This window comes from Pleurodeles waltl, chromosome 3_2, assembly GCF_031143425.1.
Source record: "Pleurodeles waltl isolate 20211129_DDA chromosome 3_2, aPleWal1.hap1.20221129, whole genome shotgun sequence".
In the NCBI taxonomy this organism is placed as follows: domain Eukaryota; kingdom Metazoa; phylum Chordata; class Amphibia; order Caudata; family Salamandridae; genus Pleurodeles; species Pleurodeles waltl.
In genome coordinates this window covers 116,832,776-116,854,805 of record NC_090441.1, presented here as the reverse complement: position 1 = coordinate 116,854,805, position 22,030 = coordinate 116,832,776, and the positions used below count along the sequence as shown (strand labels likewise).

General features: G+C 41.3%; 1 protein-coding gene across 1 annotated transcript in view; it reads right to left on the bottom strand.

The window, feature by feature from the left end:
* Positions 1-1,223: 1,223 nt before the first annotated feature.
* Positions 1,224-22,030, bottom strand: part of SBDS (SBDS ribosome maturation factor) — a 41,538-nt gene continuing 20,731 nt past the window's right edge. Inside the window, exons 3-5 of the mRNA XM_069226931.1 lie at positions 13,940-14,140; positions 7,280-7,444; positions 1,224-2,746 (exon numbers count right to left, since the gene is read on the bottom strand). Of these exons, the coding sequence (XP_069083032.1) occupies positions 2,618-2,746; positions 7,280-7,444; positions 13,940-14,140 (495 nt within the window). The 3' untranslated portion in view covers positions 1,224-2,617. The remainder of the gene's footprint in view (positions 2,747-7,279; positions 7,445-13,939; positions 14,141-22,030) is intronic.

Genomic DNA, 22,030 nt, shown 5'->3' with positions numbered 1-22,030 from the left:
TGCTTGCCTCCTCCTCCTGTTCTCAATGTTTCCCCAACCTGATCCACCATAACAAAAAGCCATAAAAAGCGATATGACCTGGGCACTCCTAACCACATCATAATGCTTTTTTTGCCCCACACACTCCAGGTTGCAGGCCCTCCCTCTCTCCAACTGAGATGCCTATGGCAGCATTGAAAAAGTGATATGCTGTGGGTAGCTCTGCTGAGAAACATGGCTAAATACATGGACAAAGCCAACAGCTTGCGTAGGCGAGACCTACTGGCTTTGGCAATGCTTGGCTTATTATTAAAGCCACTCCAGACTGTTCAATGCATGCAAGAATACATAAAACATGCCTTACTTTTGCAATATTAAAACAGTTAATAATACAGCATGTTTTTGTGTTCAGTGTTTTAATAAAAATAATTATAGGAGAGGTCAAAACTGCTATAATACAACGGGACAACACCTTTAGTCCTGAAATTATTCCATGCAGAACAGGCCAGTCTCCATTAAATACTGTGCAGTGCAACATAGTAATTAACCTCACATTTGATCAGTGCTATTTAAGTCTGACAAAAACTGTAACAGAAATTACAAACACATTCACTGAGCTGGTTCAAGGGCTATTAACACATGAACGTTTGAGCAGATATCAAAACATATTCTGGAGAGGGGCTTTTCTCAAAATTAACATTTTTCAGGTCACGAGCTTGTTGGGCAATCTTGGACGCGAATAATAAAATGGATGTACACACCAGTCTGCTCAGTTAGCATGAAGTCTCGATAGCTTAAAAAAAAACACCAATACTGACGTAATTAGCACTGAAAATATATTAGCATAAAACAAGGTTATCAAGTATGTTTTAAAAAAGCATGGATTTCCTCAGTTTCAGTTATTGTTGCTCTTGAATACAGCGTTTTGCCCCTTTCATTTCTCAAAAAAAAAAAAAAAAGAAACAAAGGAAGCAGAGATGTGTTCCCGAAAAGCACTGCTCTTCATATTGTTTTTTGGGCAACTCCAGAGCTAGAGATCAGTACTTTCCTTCTGCTAAGGGAGGATGTGATAAACGAAGGTCCAGTTCAGTATTATGCAGAACCTGCAAGCGGAAAGTTAGAGGAGTGACCTACAGAACAACCGGTGAATGTCTATGTTTTGGGCATTAGCTGGCCTTCCGTTTTTGTCAACCAGCATTTAAATATATCGTAATTGCTCCTTTTTTGCTTTTTCTTTCAGTGTATTTACTTTCTAGATCAATATAAAAAAATATTTGCACTTTCCTGTATTTTAATTTCTTTCATGATCATCGCATTTAAGGGTTTATTTATCAAGGAGGCGTTTCTTTTCATTCTGCAATAGCACCGTGACTCTGGGTGAAATAAAAAAAAGATTTTTCTGTTTTTCGAGCTGCGTTTAGTATTCTCACCTTGTAGTGGGTTTGTTTTATGTTGCAAGGGAGGAATGCACTGTTCTCTTAGAAGAAGGCAGATTTGATCAAATTACTGTGATGCGATTCTCTTTTTGCAATACAAAATATTTTTTTTAAAACACGAAACTGCTGCATTAGCTTTAATGGAATATAAAATGATTCCACCGGGCAAAGCGTTTTCTCTCACAAGAAAGGATGAGTATCCCACAACCCCAGATAACCAGCTGGTGGGGTCCGGGCAGAGGCTGCATATGAGTTCCCAGTAGAATCAGCAGAGGCGGACAGACTCTGGGCTTTGAACCATATCTAAAGACCGATGGCTTATCTGCGGATGTGCAGGGGGCGTGGGCATCTCTAATTCTAAGACGTTTTATCAAAATCATCTTAAACGACTTTTATCCTAGAATCCAGGAGGAAATCCTTCACGACAGGAAGTATTCTATGAGCCACCACACCTTTCTTGTAATTCTCAATGCACCAGTAAGGACCCATATGACATGGATTTGTTGAACAGGGGGCGAAAAGGGCAAATCTACATCTTTGGAGATTGAGTCAATGCCAATTACAGCGTGATGGGCAATCAAACCACGGATTATTTTATAAGCATCTTTGTCATGGAGAAAAACATCCATCACCTTTACAGAGTCCTGTAACTGCAAACATAGTTCCTCAACCAGACATCCAAGCTAAATGTGTTAAGATAAGCGCCATAATATTTTCTGTACAAGTCTGCCATTTCCTTAATTTTATTATTAAAAATAGTCCGGTATTCTTAACGCATGTCCCTCGCATGTGGGATTCAGAAGATTGCAGGTGAGATTTTTAAAGTTGTAGAGAACCTGCACTGAATCTTCTGCTAACAGTTACATAAATAAACATCATATTATGTACAGGCACTTTACCCTTCCGCGTCCACCATTATATTTACATTTTTACAGTTTGTGCAAACCATCACTCATCTGGACTATAAACACACCAACCTTTAGAATCATTCCTCGATAGCTGTGCTTTACATTTCACGATGAATGCCAAAAAAACTGTTTCCTAAATACATCCTATGGTGTGATTTCAAAACACATCCTTCGGGAACTGACAGTTTCTAGGAAGTCCACTTTTGCAGCAAGTACAAGAATAGAATGCAGAACAGTAGCTACACACGCATTTGATGTTTTTATAGCATTAGACACTCAAATAGTTAGGTAGAGTTATTCAAATTTCTCATCGCCTTCTTCCACGTCTTTCAAGTTAAGCACTTCTAAGGTGCCTTTCCCTTTGGTCTCGCATCGTATCAGGTCATCAATTTCTCGGAAGCAACCAGGATCCACCAGGCAGACCTAATGGGTGTGGTCAAAAAAGCAGAGACAGATTATATAAACATTACATATAGATGCTGAATGACAATAAGGCCTATGGACAGAGCTCACGTTCTGAAGACATGCATCATCGTTTTATTACACATACCTTTAGAGCGCAGACCCAGCCTAGAAAGCAAGAGAGTACTTTCCATGCATGAGAGGAGGGTACCCCGTGCACTCCGTCACAGATATGGACACTACAATGAGCTGGGCTCGACACCCATTATATGAAGAGGCACATCCTGAAGGAGTGCCTGAAGCAGGGAGGAGAGATGGCCTCGTGGTTAGATTGGTGGGGCAGAGGAAACTGGGACTGGCATCTGCACGCCTGTTAGACATTAAACGTGCTCAATTCAAGAGGCATGACGGAGGCACTAATGGGGATGGGTGGATAAAGGGAGAGAGTGGGTAGGGGCATTGGCAACCAGTTCTATCAATATTAAGGGAACACAGTGCCATATGATTACCGCATGAGGAGAAGCAAAGAACGTTTGTAAAAATCTGGAGCCGAAGATTTGGGGCCCTGTGAGTGAACTAAAATAAGCCCACTACAGAGCATGCCATCTGCTAACAGAAGGTACCCTCTTGGCGCTTCCGTACATTTTCAGGCACTGAATTATGTAGTATTGAGAACATAAGTTTAGAAAATCCGGAATAACCAAATATGCAACAATAACAACACCAGGCTGTGGCAAGAAAGCTATCTCCCTAACAGCAACAATATGCCACATTATAATAAGGACAGAAAACCACCGTCCCGCCCCCACACGAGTACCGTCCACCACCCCATGTCACAGAAATCCCAGCAACCTCATGTGCAGCTTCTCTTGCTCTTTGCTCCTACGTACTCCCAATAATGTATTTATAAAATGTGTGGTCACTCCAAGAAGAATCATGGCACTAGGGACAACATGCTTCTAATCCAGCCCAGCTGCTGAAAAAATTAGACCAATCAAACGCTACCACGAGGACCCCAACTACTCCCAAAACATATATTGAAATGACAACCCCTAGCGAGTTTAGAACCCAGCAATCCACTGGAGTATTAAAAAATATAGCACACAAAATGACACAAGAGTAACTAGCAGTAGGTCTTAAAATATGCATAAAAAAGGGGTGAGGTGGCTAAACCCAACACCTGAAAATAATAACATGTTTGCAAAATAGCTCTCTCTTATCAACCTATTAAAATATGGCTGCTCATTCTTTGGCCAACTTACTGGTGTTCTCATCATCCTACATACAGTGGAGCTGAGGAAATAAGGATTTAGAAGGCAGATGTGAATATACAGCACTAAAGCAGGCAGCAGGCATATTCAGCCCTGAACCAATAATCATTAAAAAATGATAAGCCTTTGGATATGAGATCACCCGAGAGCTTGGTGGGGAAGAGAATATTATGGCACCCTATTTGCTTCATCAAATGATTTTAACAATGTTTAACATGATTATGACAAAAAAACATAAAACCTGTGTCACTTGATGAAAGGCATTTGAGTTGGGTGGAGGAGAGCAGAGCTCCTCAACCTCCTTGCTCACTGCACCGGCTGGGCATTACATCACCACTATCAAGCACTGAAAAGACAAAAAATACAGCTCCTGGTGCATGAACTGCCTGTGCCGTTTGTGCGAAGAAAGAGCTGGAACTAAGTGGCTTTCCACTCTCACTGACTCAAGATGGCAAGGGTCGTGGGGGGTGGTCTCCCCTGCAAGTGATGCTCTCACTATAACAAGAGCACCAGACACCAGCTCTTCTGATGAACAGTTGTGGATCTGGCTGGCTGCTCTATTCCCATCAGGTACAATCGAAGACAGAAGTTCTTAACTACTTAACTTAAGCCCACTGAATTACTACTGGAAGCTGGGGAACCCGCGCAAACCATTTCTATAATAATACAAATACAAGTATACAGCAAACTAACACACAAATTCAGATTTTTTTTATTTAATTCACAAACACAAACATTTGTGAAGATCAGAATTGTAATGGGAAAGTTGGACGTTTTTTAATTTTGTTTTACTTCTAAAAGATTACATGAAATGCTAGGCTCCAGCATATCACTATCTTTTTTGCTGTTAATACATGTTCTCTTTTTGTTGTGAATATCAGTAATACATCTGAGGCCACAATTCGTCTATACTGGATTCTGTCTGCTTATACTTGTGCTTCTCTCACAAAATGGGTTAAACGGTACCAACTTCATTTCTAGCCTCCATTTTCAAATTCCTACATATTTATAGAGCGTTTTATTTTTTTTACATTTTCCATTTTGCTTATTTATATATATATATTCTTTAACATCCTGTTATACTGTCTAATTTTCTAAACAGTCACAAGGTGCCCGAGTAGGTATTGCGGTCCCTGGTTAGGAACTGCTGATTTAAGCCATGTTGGTTGCCTTCCATGGTTAATGGATGGCAGCAGACTCCAGTTCACTATTGGGATGGCTCCCTCCAGAAGGTGATCTCTGCCACATGCAGGTGTTTGCCTAAATGTTCAGGGGACTCATGCACAGTTATAAATTAGTGGGGTTAAATCTTTAAGTTATCTGCCTGGTGGGCTTTCCGGGCCTCCTGAAAATAACTCACTCAAATGTACATTTCCACCTTCAAACAGACAAGCGTGGAGGTGTTGTCTTGATTGTTAAGAAATGTATGGGGTTATTGTGGTGCCACCTGGATGTGTCCTAAACTGGTGTGTGGTACTCGTGTAACGAATGATGCCAGCGCCTTCTCCCTCTGGATTAATCTGCTGTAGTATGCTGTTCTTTTCAGCTCTGTTCTGACTGTGTGGCTCAGACTCTTATGGCCTAGTGGCAATGGTATGGGTTGTACTTCTTTGTAGTACTCCGTGTCAATCTAAGCGAATCTGCATTCTGTAACCTACATCTTCGCTCTGGCTCGCTTGTGTGGGTGAAGCGTTTTCCTTCTCCAACTTGTACGTGCCTACAACCCCACAGGAGACCTAGGCATGCATAGTACCTGGACATGATCATGCCATAGAATTGACCTCAGGGAGTCTCTAGCCAGGTTAGACTATTTTGCTTTTTGCTAATCAGGTTGAGAATACTGCTCTGCACTTTGGGGAGCAGAAGGGAGAAAGTGGAGGCCACTCCAACAAATCCTCAATGAACATGATAACTGTACATCTTATGGGTAATTGCCATCTCTGCCAAGGACTTGCACACTAGAATTTGAAAGGGAGCCCACCAGTGGTTTGGCTCCAGTTGTCCGGCCATTCTCCTTTGTTCACACTGGGCGTGGGCAGACCCATCCCTGGTGCAGTGTGACAGCTCAGTGACTGACCTAGATCATTCTGCCCCACCCCTTTCCTTCTCAGGAGGTAGGAGAAGTAGTGCTAATTGCTCCGCTAGAGTCGGTGGCCTTTGTTCCTGCTGTTGGAGAACAAGTAATTACTGGGCACAGCAAGGTGACAAAAGGCCTTGGCTCTGATCGGGAGCTGAACCAGGAAAACATGGAAAGTCTGAATGACCCACAATATGTACAGTTATCATTTTGGAAGGTACAAATTTGGTTTTCTCACACAGGTTACACTCTCATTCAAGATGTTAATGTTTTATGTAGGCCAAGGGGAAGGGCACTACACTCTAAGGCAGTTCCCTTCCTAAGTGTATAATGGAGTGTCACTATAGGTAAAAAAATAAAGCACTCTGACTTCCCTAACAGTGTATACTACCCTCATGAAGCCGATTCCAGGTAAATACCTAACCCTGCAGATTCCACATTGCGCCAGGGTACCTGTGCACTGGTACCAGGTTGTGTACGGCAGTAGTCTCTCAAGAGCAGCCCACATGTTCACATGTAACCAGTCAAGCGCCCCTTACACATGCTGCGTCACAGCTGCCTTATTTTAAATGGCGGACACTGGCAGTGATGATCAGGCACAATAAAAAGTCCAAAAGGCAGGTGATCAGAAAAGAAAAAATCTGGGCATACTGCTAGGCCAGAACCCAGTGCAACATATTCTGTTCAGGCAATAATATTAGACCCGGACTATTGACTGCAAGGTCAAAGCAAATACAAAAATGAAAAAGGATGACAGCACATATTTTTTTAAAAATATATCAGAATAGAACACTGGTGACAAATACTTGGAGTGAGAAGGTAACAAGTTTTATTCAATGTGAAAATTTAGCTGACTCGACAAGCGTGTTTAATGACAGGCATGTGAAGACATAAGTAGCAAAGTGTAACCTAGATTATGGGCAAAACAAATCTATTAAAATGCATCACATTCCCACCGATCTCCACAATACTGCAGCAATACCACTCTGAGGAAGGTTCTAACAAAGCCGAAATATGTAACTAGGCAACATAACTGAATGCATTTGTAGTTTGGGCGCCCGCCTTAAATTTAAACTGTGGAATGTATCATGTGGTGCTGCTCTGTGGGTTACGGTGAGTGTGCTAATCTGCGTTTGCTTTTAATAGTGCCAATTATCTAATTTTGTTAAGGTTATCAGAGATCCCTAACTTTGAAAATAAACTTACAATTTCCAGCTCCTGATCGAAATCTTCACTTTCCAGGACCGCAATGAGTGGTTTCAGCTTCTCTTTCAGTCTCTTTCCTTCCTTCGCAGGGAGGATGAAACGCAGTCTCATGTGAGCCCGCTCGATCTGCATTGTTTCCTTCAACTGCTTGATCACTTCCAAAGCCTACAGAAAAAGAAGCAAATAAATTATCCATCTGGAGCAAACCTTTAATGAGGCAATTTGATTTCCCTCTGTGATTGCCAAATGGCCACCACTCATTAAAAGAAAGGCAGGAAAATTAAGTGACAGCAAGGAAGCATAACTGGACAAAACAGGCTGTCTATGTCTGCATCTAATTCCTGTAGGTGAGGCTGACATTTGTCTACTGACGAACACACTGGCATCAAAGCACCGCTGTGCTTATGGCTGAAGCACCACTTACGTAGTCATTGTAACAGTCCTTCTTTCTCCAGCTGCTAAACTTTGTTGTTTTTCCTATTCCAGGGAAGTGGTAAATAGAAGTAATGTCTTTCTAGTGATTTTTTCAAGCAAGTCAATCCTAGATTTCTGTGTTTCCCGTGGATATGTGGGCAACCTGGAGTTACAGTGTAGAATGTTGGTGAGCAATCCTCCCCGGTCATCCTTCCGTAGAAGAGAAACTAACTATAGCGCTCTATAATGATTACATCTACACCTAAGCATAAAGACACAATTCAGTTTAAGTGCAATCTATAGAATACTGAATTTTCTCATCATGCCTTAAGCGTTACTACAAAAGGAAAACAAGTTATGCTGAATAACATTTAGCTCAGATAACGAAAGGAGCCTTGAAAAAACACAAAGAAATCCCTTAATAATGGCAGATACAGGTAAAAGTAGGAGTTTTGCCACCAATGGGAGTGCCAAAGGATGAGGAACTTATAGTGAACAGTGAGCTCGGCTGGCTGTTAATGGCTGGTGAGGGTGGTTGCACATGTGAGTGGCAAAGTTCACGACTTCAGTGGGAGCCTGGAATATGTAGAAGGGACAAAGGAAAAGACTGCTGCAAACACACCACAACAAGATAACGCAGGCCAATCCACGACACAAGAGGATAACATTTGGCAATGTGAGTTGGGAGAAGCAGGAACTGAGAGACATTTTCTATTACCCTGCCCCGCCTACCACAACACCCACTTCCCCACATTTTGGTAATAAAACAAAATCTTTGCTAGTACGCGTAAAAAGGACAAACTGTGCTATGGGCAGAACAGACAGAAACAGCAGAGAGGCAGTGTCATCTTAATGTTTTTAGGGCCCTGGTATGGAACAAATTTGAATGTTATTACCCATTTTCTATTAAGAGGATCTTCCGTGATTCCAAACAATAGTAAGCTGTATAATAAACATCAACAGGGTCAGAAAACATAGTTGAAATCAATCCTGTCTGGGACTCTAAACAATCCTTAAGATGACACTGGATGGTAAGACAGAGTCAGACGTAGAAGCAGGCAGAGAGAAAGAGGTTTAGATAGAGAAATAGAACAAACAGAGGTGAAATAAAGATACATTTCACTTTCCAAAGGGAGCCCCTTGGAAGTTGGGGCCTTGGGAAATTGCCCACTTTGCTTTAAAACATCTCTGCAGAGAGGGTAGCAAAACGCCTATGCTTATCACCAATAAAGACACTGTAATATTGAAGTCAACATTCCTGTAAACTTATAGTAGTGATTTTTAACTCAATGTAACAGTTTCAATCAAAAACAGAGGGAGTAACCGAGAAATAAAACCTCCAAATGTATGTTTTGTGTTGCCAGTATACAAATGTTAAAACAGAATATAAATTAACAGGCTGCACCAACAATGGTGGTAGTAGGGGTATATATTACTCAAGAAAATATGATAAACTGTTTTTAATTCTGTAATTTTATTTTTAAGCATTAATACACTTAAAACACTGAAGTACTTAAGTTGTATTCAGTTAAACAAAATGAAAACATATTTTGTCAAGTATTGCAAAATGATGTTTGCTTCCAAAGACGCTTGTGACATTGTGGCAAAAAGAGAAAGAATCAAGCTTTCTCAACAAACCCTGTTGGGGATCATGCTCAACAGGCAGTTTGAATATGAACGCTTTTTCCCCAGTCATTTTTCCGTAGGGATTTTGAACAGCGATAGCGCCCAAACCACTGGATGGAATTACACCAAATTTAGCAGAAAGGTAGCTCTTAGTCCACAAAGCGACCTATTTGTTAATTGGTGAAAATCCATTCAGAAGTTTAAGTAATTAAACAAAGCCCATATTTGTATATAAATAGGGACGCGAAGGCTTCAGCTCGTGCTGAGATCTGATTGGCTGCCAACACTTCAACAAGGAAGTGTTGGCAGTCACGTTGGGACTCTGCTTCAGCCGTGTCCCTGATAAAATATGATAAAAAAAAAACAAAAGGGGCCAGGATAGAGTCACCCTGACCCCTTAGCTCTGGTGCTGACCCCTACACCCCCAGAGCAAAAAAGCAAAATAACAAGCCTGGGCTTCCGTGCTTGTTTCACTAAAGCGCCTGGATGGGCAAGTCCCGGGGGCTTTAAAATTAGAATTGGCTGCGGTGGGTAAGGTGAGGGGGGGGGGGGAGTTAGGGACACCTGGCTCCCCCTGCAGCCTGAGGGACCATCACCTACCTGTCGCTTCAAAGAAATATGATCCCCCCCACCTCCGCAGCGCTGGGGACTGCCTCCTCCCAGGTGCTTTTAAGAAATATGATGCGGGGTGTGTGACCCCCCAATTCCCACGCAGACCCGGGGACTACCACCTTCCCAGAGGAGCTGCACACCCCGATACACCTACGGGGACCGCCACCTCCCTGGGGCTTTCAATAAATACAGTGCGGTGGGGGGCGCATGGCCCTCCCCGAGCCTAGGACTACCACAGTTGGATCCACGGAGGATCCGCGTCCCTAGATATCCATATTTTTTGCCCTTTAATACCTCTAAAACCAATGAACGGATATATACCAAATCACAAAAATAAATATTTATCTGAAACAGAATTAACAGCATAAAACTGATGCATTTCAACCATCAAGGTCTTCGTGACAGTTGGTAAGTCCTTTTTGTGATGAAGCCCGCTCTGCCCATAATGAGGCATTCTGGGATGCTTAGTTCTCACTGTTAATGCCTTTGAACCAAAATTAAAAATATATGAAATTCAATTAATTTCCATTATACATAGATGCTGTTGTAATCTTTTATCTTTCTATTCTATTTTATACTGCTGTTTGGGCCATTTCTTTTACGTTCAATTCTCTCCTTAGTTTATACTGATGATTCAGTGATTGGATTAAGAGTCACGTTTTTCGCCTAATTCTCCTTTCTTTTGTCGAGATTATTGCAAATTTAAGGTTAAATCTTTTGTAGGTGTGCGGGTCAAATATTTATGGTGTATGAAAGTAAAATGCATTAACTCTAATTATAAGACTGTGAAATAACTGTACAGCTCCATCAGAAATGTTAAATAAAACTCTTTGTAAAATACTTACTTTTATTTATTGTGAGCTTGGAAAAATGTCTGGAAGTTGGCAATACTTGGCAGCAGCTGCCCATGCAGCAGCTTTATCACTGAAGACCTGTTAAATGTAGAACCTGTGCCTGCGCTCTGCCCTTTACCCCTCCAGCCCTGCTGCGGATCCCCAAGACGTGCATATTCAGATCACTAGCAGGTGATCGTACCTTCAGAGTAGCTCTTGTGTGGTAGCACGAATAACAAAGGAGTCTATCCAGGGTTACTTCAAAGGCGGTTGATGGCTGATAGTGCCCCGAGTGAAGATTATTTTTTCACGCCTAGGGTGAGGGCAAAAATGAAGAGCCTGATAGGGACTCGTCTCAGCACCTGTTTCCACTTTAAGCCCTGGGTCGCCTAATGTAATGTCTCCTCCATTTTACCATTGAACTATAGACACATCTTTACATATTCTTCTGAATGGCTGCAGCCACCATCTCTTTGGTGAACTAGAAAACGTAAGGTGTTTCAGTGTTTACAGGCAACTATATCCCATGTCATGACCATGTTTGGTCTACCGCTCATCAGTGTGATGGGTAACGGTTCTTCATCCCACATCCCACCCTCAGTAGTCTTTTTTTCTCCCAATTATCCTCTGTGTTACACCACTGCGCCACATCCAGTAATTGTGCTGCCAAATAATAGAGCTCCAAATCTGGGAGCCCTAGGCCACCATATGCTCACACAGTTTGAGAACAGACAATTTTACCATTGACTTTTTCCCACCCATATTACCAAGGTCAGGAGAGTATCTGTGCTTTTCAATGTTGTTTGAGAGAGTACATATAGGGAATTCTTCACGTGATACAGGCACCAGGGCAGGAAGACCATGCTGACCAGCATTAGTGAGCGGAAGTATTTTCCAGAAGCAAACTGATTTAAGTAATCCATGTAACACTTTATCAATATTGTGCTCATACTGTAGTTTGAGTGAGTGCGTAATCTCTACACCCAGATATCTAAAGCGGCCCAGCCTTCCTCACTGAACAATATTCAGTAATCTATCTAAGATGACTTTCGACAGAGTACCCAGTGAGAACACCACTGCCTTGTACCTATTCTCCCACAGGCCACAGCACTGCTCAAGTCAGCCAGTACATTAAAATCACAGCTAATGATCCATGTAGGTGGGTGGTGGGAAAAGAACCCCTCCAGCTACCCTAGCTTAAAAAAAAAAGAATGCCTCTTCTTAGCTACCTCTTTCATGTGGAGTCCAGAAGTAACATTTTTACAGGGCAGGAACACAATAACAGCCTGTTGGCTTTCCACACGTTGCAAATTCTGCCCAACCCAATCACAGTAGTGAAAGACTGCACTGAAACTAAGGGTCCACCAATGGAGATTAAAGTCAACATCTTCATTGAGCCTTGGTCAGGAAGAAGGTGGTGGTCCTACTGCTAAAAATCTTACTTTGTAAAAGATCCAGACAAACAGCAGGCCTATACATAATCTTCCCCTTTGGTGATGGTCACAGAAAATCTGACAGGAGACCAGACCAAGTCATAAAACCACATCTAAAAGAGTGATTGCTTCATTTGGTCAAGTAATTTCCCATCCTGCCATTGCATACAAAGCATAGTAAATCATGGTTCCTATCATTTTAGGATGATGCTCCTTGAGACCCTCATGGGTGAGTACAAATATTGATTTACTGATTGAAAACGCTGAGGGTAATTCAACCATGCCAGTGCCCTACAAACTAACTGCACTGAACTCTGTGGGTCACTTTATCTTACCGGACTACATTCTTGACATGGTTATATTTCGTTGAAGATGCACATCAAAGTCACTTCACAACCTGGATGTTTAAGAACTACTACTACTTGCTACTAACCAAACTGCTACTTATTGTCTGTACAACAATGTTGAAGCAAGGGTCAAGTTTGAGTCTCTTGTGGCAGCAGCCATGTTTTCCCTCACAGTGCTGCATCAATTGATAGCTTTTTTCCCTAGCGAAAATCTGTATATGACTCGCCAAGTTAGAAAAAATAGTAAGTTGTTGACCCTTCTGCCGCTGATGGTGGTTGGTTTCAGTTCTCTTTCATGTACCTAGACTACGTGTCTCCAAACAGTTGATCACAAGCGACCAGTAGCTCCCACACCTCTTAAGAGTAGCTCACAGCCAGGAGTTCATTTTTAAATAAGCACAGGGTCACATTTTTCCTTTTAAAAGTTAAGGGAAGGCTGTGTTTATTTTACATTATTACCACCAGACTGCAGATAGCAGGGCCTAATAAGGAGCAGTGCTTGAGTCAGATTTATGACTCAGGGCACAGTGGTGAATAATTGAAGCACTAAGGTATTTAGCTCTTAAATAAAAGTCCTTGTCAACTCAGAATTGGAAGTGAAAACAAAATGATGTTTCTCGATGCTTTTAAAATTGGAATAAATGAAAGTGAAAAGTTAACTTAAATATAAGGTAACTTTTAATTTTCTCAAATAATTTTTCAAAGTGTTGCATTTACAAACAGGCCTCTTGCTCCCAGTGGCTAGTAGAACACTGTGCAATATTTATAACTGAAAAATACAATCAATGTTTAAATGGGAGAAAGTTAAAACGTTCCACATTATGAACATTTATGCACATTAAATTTCTCCCATTTAAAAACATGGTTTGTGCTATACTTGTAACGGGGCCACATATAGCGAAAGGTATGCCCTGTGCTACAAGTACATATGACATCAGCGCTCAGTTACCTATACACACATAACCCATTCATATGCACACATGTTCATACACCCCAACTACCACACATGGCAGTCCTATCATAGTGCCCCTAATCAAAGTATTTTGTTCAAACCATAGTATCTGGCTCTATAAACATTAGGCCTAATGTCAAGGAAGTTTGGCGTGGGGGTGTTTGGTAATAATGCGCAAGTTGCTTAGCCTTCAGTAGCTCACAATGATGCTCAAAAGTAGCTGTCACTACACAAAAGGTTGGAGACCCCTGACCTAGACACTCCTTTGTGTTTTACTAATTTAGTCTAGATTTTCCGAAAACAGTAACAATGTAATCATAACACTTTATGTATTTGTCATTCTACACCTGAACAGGAACTGGTGTCCACTGTAGCCAAATCATTTATTTTACATTGATGAAAACTTACTGCACTTAGGAAAGCAGCTGTTTCTGGATACAAACCTGTTGCTTGGTGCTCTTGTTGGCTTTAACTGAATAGTGAATATCCTTCATTGCTCGTTCAATTAAACTGACAGTGTATGGTCTCTTTGTTTCAGGGTTCACACATTTGTCAGCCACAATGGATGCAATATCTCGGAACATTTGGTCCAGCTGGGTGCTTCTTTCTTTCTCAGAGACCTGCAATTCTCCTTTCGATAAAATCTAAAAATGAATTTATAAGAAATATTCTATTAGTACATATTTTTTCAAGATGCTGTATGTGGATTAAATTAGGAATGTGCTAGATACCGATACGCACGTCAGAAACGTTCGGGTGAAAACTAGGGCAGCCTACCATTACAATGCAACACAGAAGTGTACCAATTTCAGTTACAAGCATGTAACCTAGAAACGTTCCAACTCAACCTAAACAAGGACAACCTAATATAAGTATCATAGTAATGGAACCTGGAATTTGTTCCAACTCAAACCAGTGAAGACTACCATAACTATCCAATCAAGGATCATACCATCTTCAACCAAACCAAATAATGCAAAGCAGAAATAGTTTAACTTACCTGCTCCCTGCAATGCAATCTAGACATGGACTATTTTAAACCATACCAAACAATGCAAAACAGAAATATTGCAGTTCAAGCTAGAGTAGACTTCCATAACAATTCAACATACAAATGTTGCTGCCATGAAGAAAATGGATTGTCAAAACAATGAAAACCTAGAAATGCTCCAACATCAACAAAACAGCAAAGCCTAGGTATAGTCCCATTGGGACTAAGGTTTCAGGTATGTGCAAATGTGACATTCCCCGTCAAGATCTGGTTTCCCTCTAACACGTATTCACTGGAAAAAACAAAGGTTACAGAGACGTTATAGTTAAGTTCAGATTTTACACACACAAATCCCAAGGCATTCTTCAGTTATAGTTATCTCAAGTAACTATAACTCGTGCCCTAAGGTATAACTTCTGCCCCCGCCATGCACAGTTTTCTCAATAATTTCACTGGTAAAAAAAAAAAAAACTTTTGACAATTTCATGGCCATGAGGGGTCCCTCATAGACCCCTGCATCAGTCCCATGGGGTCAAAGTACCTCTACCCCGAGCCCTTCTGTCACTTTTAAAATTTTGTTTCCCTGCTGGGAGTCCAGATGAACAAAATGGCAGCCGCACTTTGCGGTCAGGTTGCAGCCAGCCAATCACTGTACTGCTATTGACGGGTGGATCTGTGAATCCACCCGGATCTGCGTCTCTAAATAAACATAAAGGTTTTTACTTTAATTACTCCAAACCCACTGAACAGATTGGCACCAAATTACAAGAGATCTTTCTGGACCAAGATCTAGCTTTCTGCAAATTTTGTGTAATTCCATTCAGTGGTTCGGGTTGTAGTCGTGTCTAAAATCCCTATGGAATATTGCATGGGGAAAACGCATTTTGGGGTCCCCCCCTTTTCTCGGCCCCTGCTCCACGAATCACCCTGAAACTTTCCAAACAGCAGATGACGTGAGTGGTTCACTAGTTTTGAAAATTTCATGAAGATTTGTCAAAAGGCGATAAAGTTATGAGCAAAACAAAAAAATGCTTTTCAGACTGCCAGTAGGTAATTTTATACAAATGTGTGTGTGCTTATATATATAATTTTTTTTTAAGCATAAAGGTCTCAGACCTACAGAAAATATAAAAAAAGGGGAGACCTGGGATAAACAGCATTTATTTTAAGCTGGGACAAACTAACAGATCTCTAAAGCACAGTAAAACAAGCAATTAGAGTTTGAAGGTAATTCATAAAAGGATGCTCAGACGTGCATTTTGGGGTTTTACATAGCACCAGCATAACAAACTAAACCACGGGTATGCCAAATTGTAATCAATTTAAAGCGCAACACTGTTCCTCTGCATTCCTCTGCATAGCAATAACTAACCAATTACCAGTGAACGTCTGGTGCAGAACACAGTTACATTACTTCATAATTATTCAAGATTGGTTAGTGCTACAATTAAAAAGAGAGATGTTATAGCAAGGCAAGGCGGCACAACATATTTGGCAATTTCTCCTTTAGCTGCGCCCCTTAGCAGATGGGCATCCAACACAAAAAACAATAAATTAAAATACATTTACATAATAGTAAATTAACTCACTGATGCTGTTTTTCTGACACCATCTGTAAAACCATCTCACATTTTCTGTGATGAAGTAGCTTCCTGCTTTCTTAACAAAACTGTCTCTATCGCCTTTCTTCTTACTCCCGAAGACTGTAATTTAAATTCTCATTTCCCTAGCAATGCTTAAGGATATTATGAAGTGTAAGTCCAGCTCACCTTTGTCTGGGCCCAAGTGGAACCCACAATTACTAATTTTCTTAATTAGATTATTCACTGCCATAGTTTGGTGATCAAATTACATTGTTAACTTCCATTTGTTAGTTTGGTGATCCGTAACCCCATCACAGTTGGCAGTGTTCCTAACAGCTAATAGAATGCATTATTCCTTCTTTGCTGAAGCAGACATGACTAGATGCGTCTCTTCCTCCGTACCATCACACAACCACCCTCACCGCCATCAGTGGATTCTAAGGTTCTTTATTCTGGTTCTGGATGATGGTCTGATGGGATTCTGCCCAAGTAGCAGCACTGTGGAAATATTAGTAGCAGCACTTGATGATTAGCGGATGGCATCTGCAGTTGGCAGTTTCAGTGCCTTGACACTGCTTGATTTAGCAACAGCATTTGACAGCACTGACCACCATCAAGCTACTGCCTGTCTAGTTCTCTTCCTTTATGTCAGACTTTTACCAGAGTCATTCTCAGACATTTTTTCTAAAAATCTTATTTTATGATCTTTCTAGTAGCTCAAGATTGTACTTTTTGCCCTAGCTTTTTAGTCTTAGGTCAAGCCTCTTGACTCAAGTCCATTATTTTGGTCTTCGGCTCCATACAAGAAGAAACAATTTCTCCTCATCATAATAGGTTTATTGTTTTGCCAAGTGCAGATGGTGGAGCAACCTCACATACGTCTCACACCTGACAGAAAAGGAGGGAAGTATAGCGAAGCAATAGGTATATAACAGGTTGAACGCCTGCTGCCAGTGGAATAGACAGCCTTTTGACCCATGCACTCTCAAACTAATTTATAATAAACCAAAGAAGATAAAAGTTGGTTAGTATCCAGAGTGGTCAACAAAGGTTCAAGTTCTGTCTCTTTGGTGTTTCATTAATCCTGATCTTGTTTTTTAAATCTAGGATGTCTGACTAGAAGTACTCTGCAGTGCTTCTGTCCGCTCTACTCCACTACATCCAGAAATCAAGATCTGGGCATTGTTGCAGATTCATCTCAGGCTTAAACACTCCTTTGCACCTACCTTGGAATGCCTGTAGCCTTCTTCGCAGAAATCACAGCCTGGCTTTCTGTCAATTATGGATGTGCGGCCAGCTTTGTCTAGAAGAAAACCACAATCTGCGCTCCTCAATGCCTTTGCAGCATGAACAGCCTGTTATCAAAGAGTTTCTGGACATCCAAAAGACCATTAACATCTGGTAAGGTTGGGTGGAAGCATGTGTACTTGTCCGCCTCAAAGACTAGATGCTCCAAAGCTAAGGTCTATTCCTAAGCTTGTGCCAAAACGCTTCAGGATTCATTTCTCTCACTGGACAGTCAGAGGTCTGCCCCTGACTCAGGCAATGAATGAGGAAAGAACCACCTCTCTCCAGGTGACCAACGAGGTGGTGGGTGATAGTTTTCTTTTGACAGGGACTTCTCACTGACCCTACCTGGCACCAACACTGTTGACACTCTCCTTGTTCTCTTATCCTCCACCATCTCAAACCTCAATGGTGAGCTGATTTTCAACCCTGCAGAATTTCGGCATCCTAAATCTAGGGATTGATTTCACATTTAACATGTTGCCCCGTTCAGTAAGTACTGATTATCACATACTCTAGACAAAGACCTTATGCCTACACTATGGTCTAAGGCAGACAATTAAAGATAAGCATCTATACTCTAGAGATTAACCCTAATAAGGTCTCATTTCACTTAAGGTACAGACGGGACCTAAGGGCATTGATCATGCCATGAAGCATTGCCAAAATCATCTTTTAGATGTCCTGGGTCACTGATAAACTTTCTGATTATGCTCTAGCTGACCTTATCCATCCCTTTGCCATTGGTGCCACTACCTTGAGAAGATGGGCCTAAAGAGCTGAGTGTTTTTTATGAGATATTAAAACCACATTGCGGAGCACAGGAAATCTGTGCTTAATGGCAGTTATAGCAAGCCTGCAGATACATTGCCTTCTTCCCAGTTTTATTTATCTGCTGACCTCTTTTTCAGAGACTAGTTCGATAAGGAAATCTCTAAACAGTCTTTGCTTTCCTTGACAACGACAAATTGTCTATGCATGACGACTTTTAAATGTGTTTTTAGCTTGGTCGGCAACAGGTGAGGATGTACTGCCTGCCGAAGTAGGCGGTCCAAACGTGTTTGGTTCTTCAAGGGAGGCAGTGGATGGGGTGGTTCTTACAGACCTAGGCCACTGGTCGTCAGAAGAAGAGGTGGCCCTTTCAATCAGGAGAGGAACCAGTACCCTACATCCAACTTTTTCAGGAGCCCCCCCCCCCCCCCACCCAAATTAGGGTGGGTTTGCACATAATGTGTGCATAATGTTTTTTCTCCCAGAGAGGGATAAAATGACTGAAAATGCTTGGATTTAGTAGATGGGCGGGGTATCGTATTGATTTTCTGCATTCTCGCAATCAATGCCGACACCCCCCCCCCCCCCCCAACGATCTCTTTTCCCAAAGAAAACTCTCTAGAAGGTCCAAAGGTGGTGGAGCTAGTCAAGAAAGGATTGACCGTTCCCATAGTATCTATTCATTTACTATTAACTGTGATACCATTTCATCAGCTAAGTCTTCCTGGTGCATTAGCACTAAGACAGGTGCTCCTTAATAAATCTGAAATCTCTATATAGATAGGTTCTCTATCAACATTACAAGACGAAGGCCACCTATCTTCTCAGGAATATTCTTGCTGCTGGGGATTGGATAGTGTGTTTGGACTTAAAACGGTGTGTATTTCTTGATCCCAATTTGTGACATCCATCAGATGTTCCTGAAATTCCAACAGAGGGTAAGGATTTGGCAGTTTTCCTGTCTATTCTTCAACCCGTCCTATGCCCCTTGGTGCTCAACATTTCCAGATATGGCCCCAACTCGTATAGGAATGCTTTAACCTTTAAAGCTTCTCTGACATTCTGAAGACAGCTGATTGGCCCAATGCATCAATCTTCAAAGCCCTTTAATTCAAACCAATCAGGGATACTTCACCTTAGGCTCTGGACAGGCGCTAAAAAAGTAACATAACTTGTGCTTCCTTACTATAAAAATAGGGATATGCCGAGTGAAAAATCAAGATTTTATTAAAGACAAGAGCTTCATGTTACATATGCCTTTGGTACAGTTTAATTGTTGTCAAATGCAGAAAGCTGCTGTTCAGCTTTACAGGTGATGTTTATTTGTCAAGGAGTCTGTTTTGCCTGATCTCTGCTGTGCCATGGTGGCTCCTGCTTATGTTAACAGGTTCGTTCCCAAGACTTTGTTATAGCTATTTTATCTGGTATTTTTACACTTTTCTCTCTTTCCAAGACGGACTGTCTTTGGAAGCGTTATTAGCCTTTAAGTTCTTCACCTTAGTTTGTACCTCTCTAGTTAGTTATTTTGTTAAACAGAACCAATTTCAGGTAGGATTAAACTAAACCAATGCATTATAACTCAGTGTAGCTTAAATGTACAAAATAAAAAGAACAACATATTATCCCGTAAGTTATCTTTTCATAAAGTTCATTTACATAAATATAAAGTGAGACCGTTAGTATACCAAACGGTACTTCAGCAAATTTAAAACATATCAAAAAGAGAAAAAAGATTATAGCATCTGTATATAAAATCACATGACATAGCACTTAGATTTCCTAATGAGAACAAGCCAGTTCAGAATGAGCATCCAATGTTGAAATTTGCAGTCCTGTTTACAGCAAATGTCGGGGTAAGCAGCCAAACTGTTCTGAAACCCCATATCTATATGAGATATTTTGTTATTACCTGTTTTGGCACTTGTGCTCTTTACTTTGGCTTAAGCACCACAGAATTTCAACAAGCACTACAGGCCTACATTATGAATGTCCACTCACATTATAATGCCTACCCCAGCTCAGCACCAATCCCTGAAGCAATCCTTGAAGGCTACCTCCTGTGACAGGATACTTATGCGCAGGTAAGTGGTGAAGCAAGTTGGTAGTCTCACATACACAGCCAGCTCATGTACATAAACACTGGGCTGGCTAAACATGAGCATATAGCCTCATACCCTAGTTGAGTAGTAGCAGACCTTATCTTATACAGGGGGACACCCAAGAGTCAGATTCTCTTTCTGTGACATCATTGCTACTAAGCAATTAAACAACTTATCTTAAGTGTCCAACACAACTATGGTTCATACAATTTTAAGAAACATTTTAAAAAAAGGTTTTAATTTTTGTAATGTTTCTTGAACTTCTTTGGAATATCGAAGTTCTCTGGAGACCACAAGCCATTGTTGGAAATGTATTCAGGGCCACTCCAGAATTTATTTTGCTGACCCCTATTTTTGCTGGCTCTCAAACTCTGTGCACTTTACTCCTACTAACTAGTGGCAAAGTGCCTGTGCTCCTCCTTTCACCATGCTAAAAATGGTATACACAGGATTTGCATATTTAACTTACCTACAAGTCCCTAATATATGGTATCAAGGTGTATCAAGGGGCCTGTAAGAGAAATGTTTAAATGGACAGCAGCACCCTCGGTGCCATCCACTACAGTGACAATGTAAGCATAACTGCCCACCATCAGTAGCCTGGCTGGGCAGGTTTAAACTGAAAATTGGACCTTTCAAAATAACCCCTTTGGCACACTTCCCTTTTAAATATTTATAAACCACCCCTAAGTATGCCTTACTGCCCTTAAAGAAGGGTGCATAGTATTTAAAAGTAGGACACGTAAAAGTTAATGTTAAACAAATCCTTACAGTGACTATCGCCTCAAAGCTATTTTCACTCTAGCAAGGCTGGCTTTCCTAGGAAAACACAACAATACAGTATTAAATACAAAAACTGTATCTTGAGAATGGGACTAGCTAGAACAATAATTAAACAAGTAATCAAAAATCCCACTTAATGGTGAAGTCAGATCCCCCTCCCCCCCCCCCCCCCCAAATATTACAGAAAAGTAAATTTTAGCATGTTACCTTTGCCATACCTAAAGTCCCTGGAAGCTAAATCTGCATTTTGCTTTCCTACTTCAGCCAACTAGCAATTAGCTTTTAGATAGGCATGAGTAAAGTTTAAAATTGCTTCCAGGAGCAAACAGGCTGACCTGAATGGGCAGGGATGACCCATCTGAACTGGACAGAATTTGCAGGGTGACGGCTGGAAGGATCCTTTTTACATTAATGTGTCAGGTCCTGTTTGGCAGGCCTTTTGCACATGATATTTTGGGTGCACTTATAAGGCTAAAGGAACAATGCCAAAATTATTCTTGTGTATCTCAAGACTGGCTGCTGGACTCTCAGCTTTGTTCTACCAGACGTCTGTCTCTGAGGTTATTGAGGGCACAAGTGCTGGAAACTAGACTTTGGTGTTTGATGTAGGAGAACACTAGGATTACCATAGTAAACTTTCCACGGACACCCCCAGTGTCAGAGCCCAAGTTTAGTGTGCCCACAGACTTCACCATCTTGGAAATTCCCAAAGTGGGTGAGGTCAGCCCAGTAACTTGTACCCCATTGGCTAGGGGATTCCCAGAGGTTATCACCCACTAGCTTGTGCCAGACATAAATGCGTCATCTCCAGGCACCCACCTCAGAACACTTCTGAATATGTGGAAGATCAGAAGAGGACTGAACCTGTTGTCTGAGACCTGAGAAAAACCTAGAAGACTGGACCTGCTTTCCTTCTTGTAACTAGGACAAAGAAGTGGACTCCAAGGGTCATAAGACAACCTCCTCTTAAAGCTGCAAGGACACCACAAGCTATAAGAGGCCTTTTTCTGCAACTGCCCA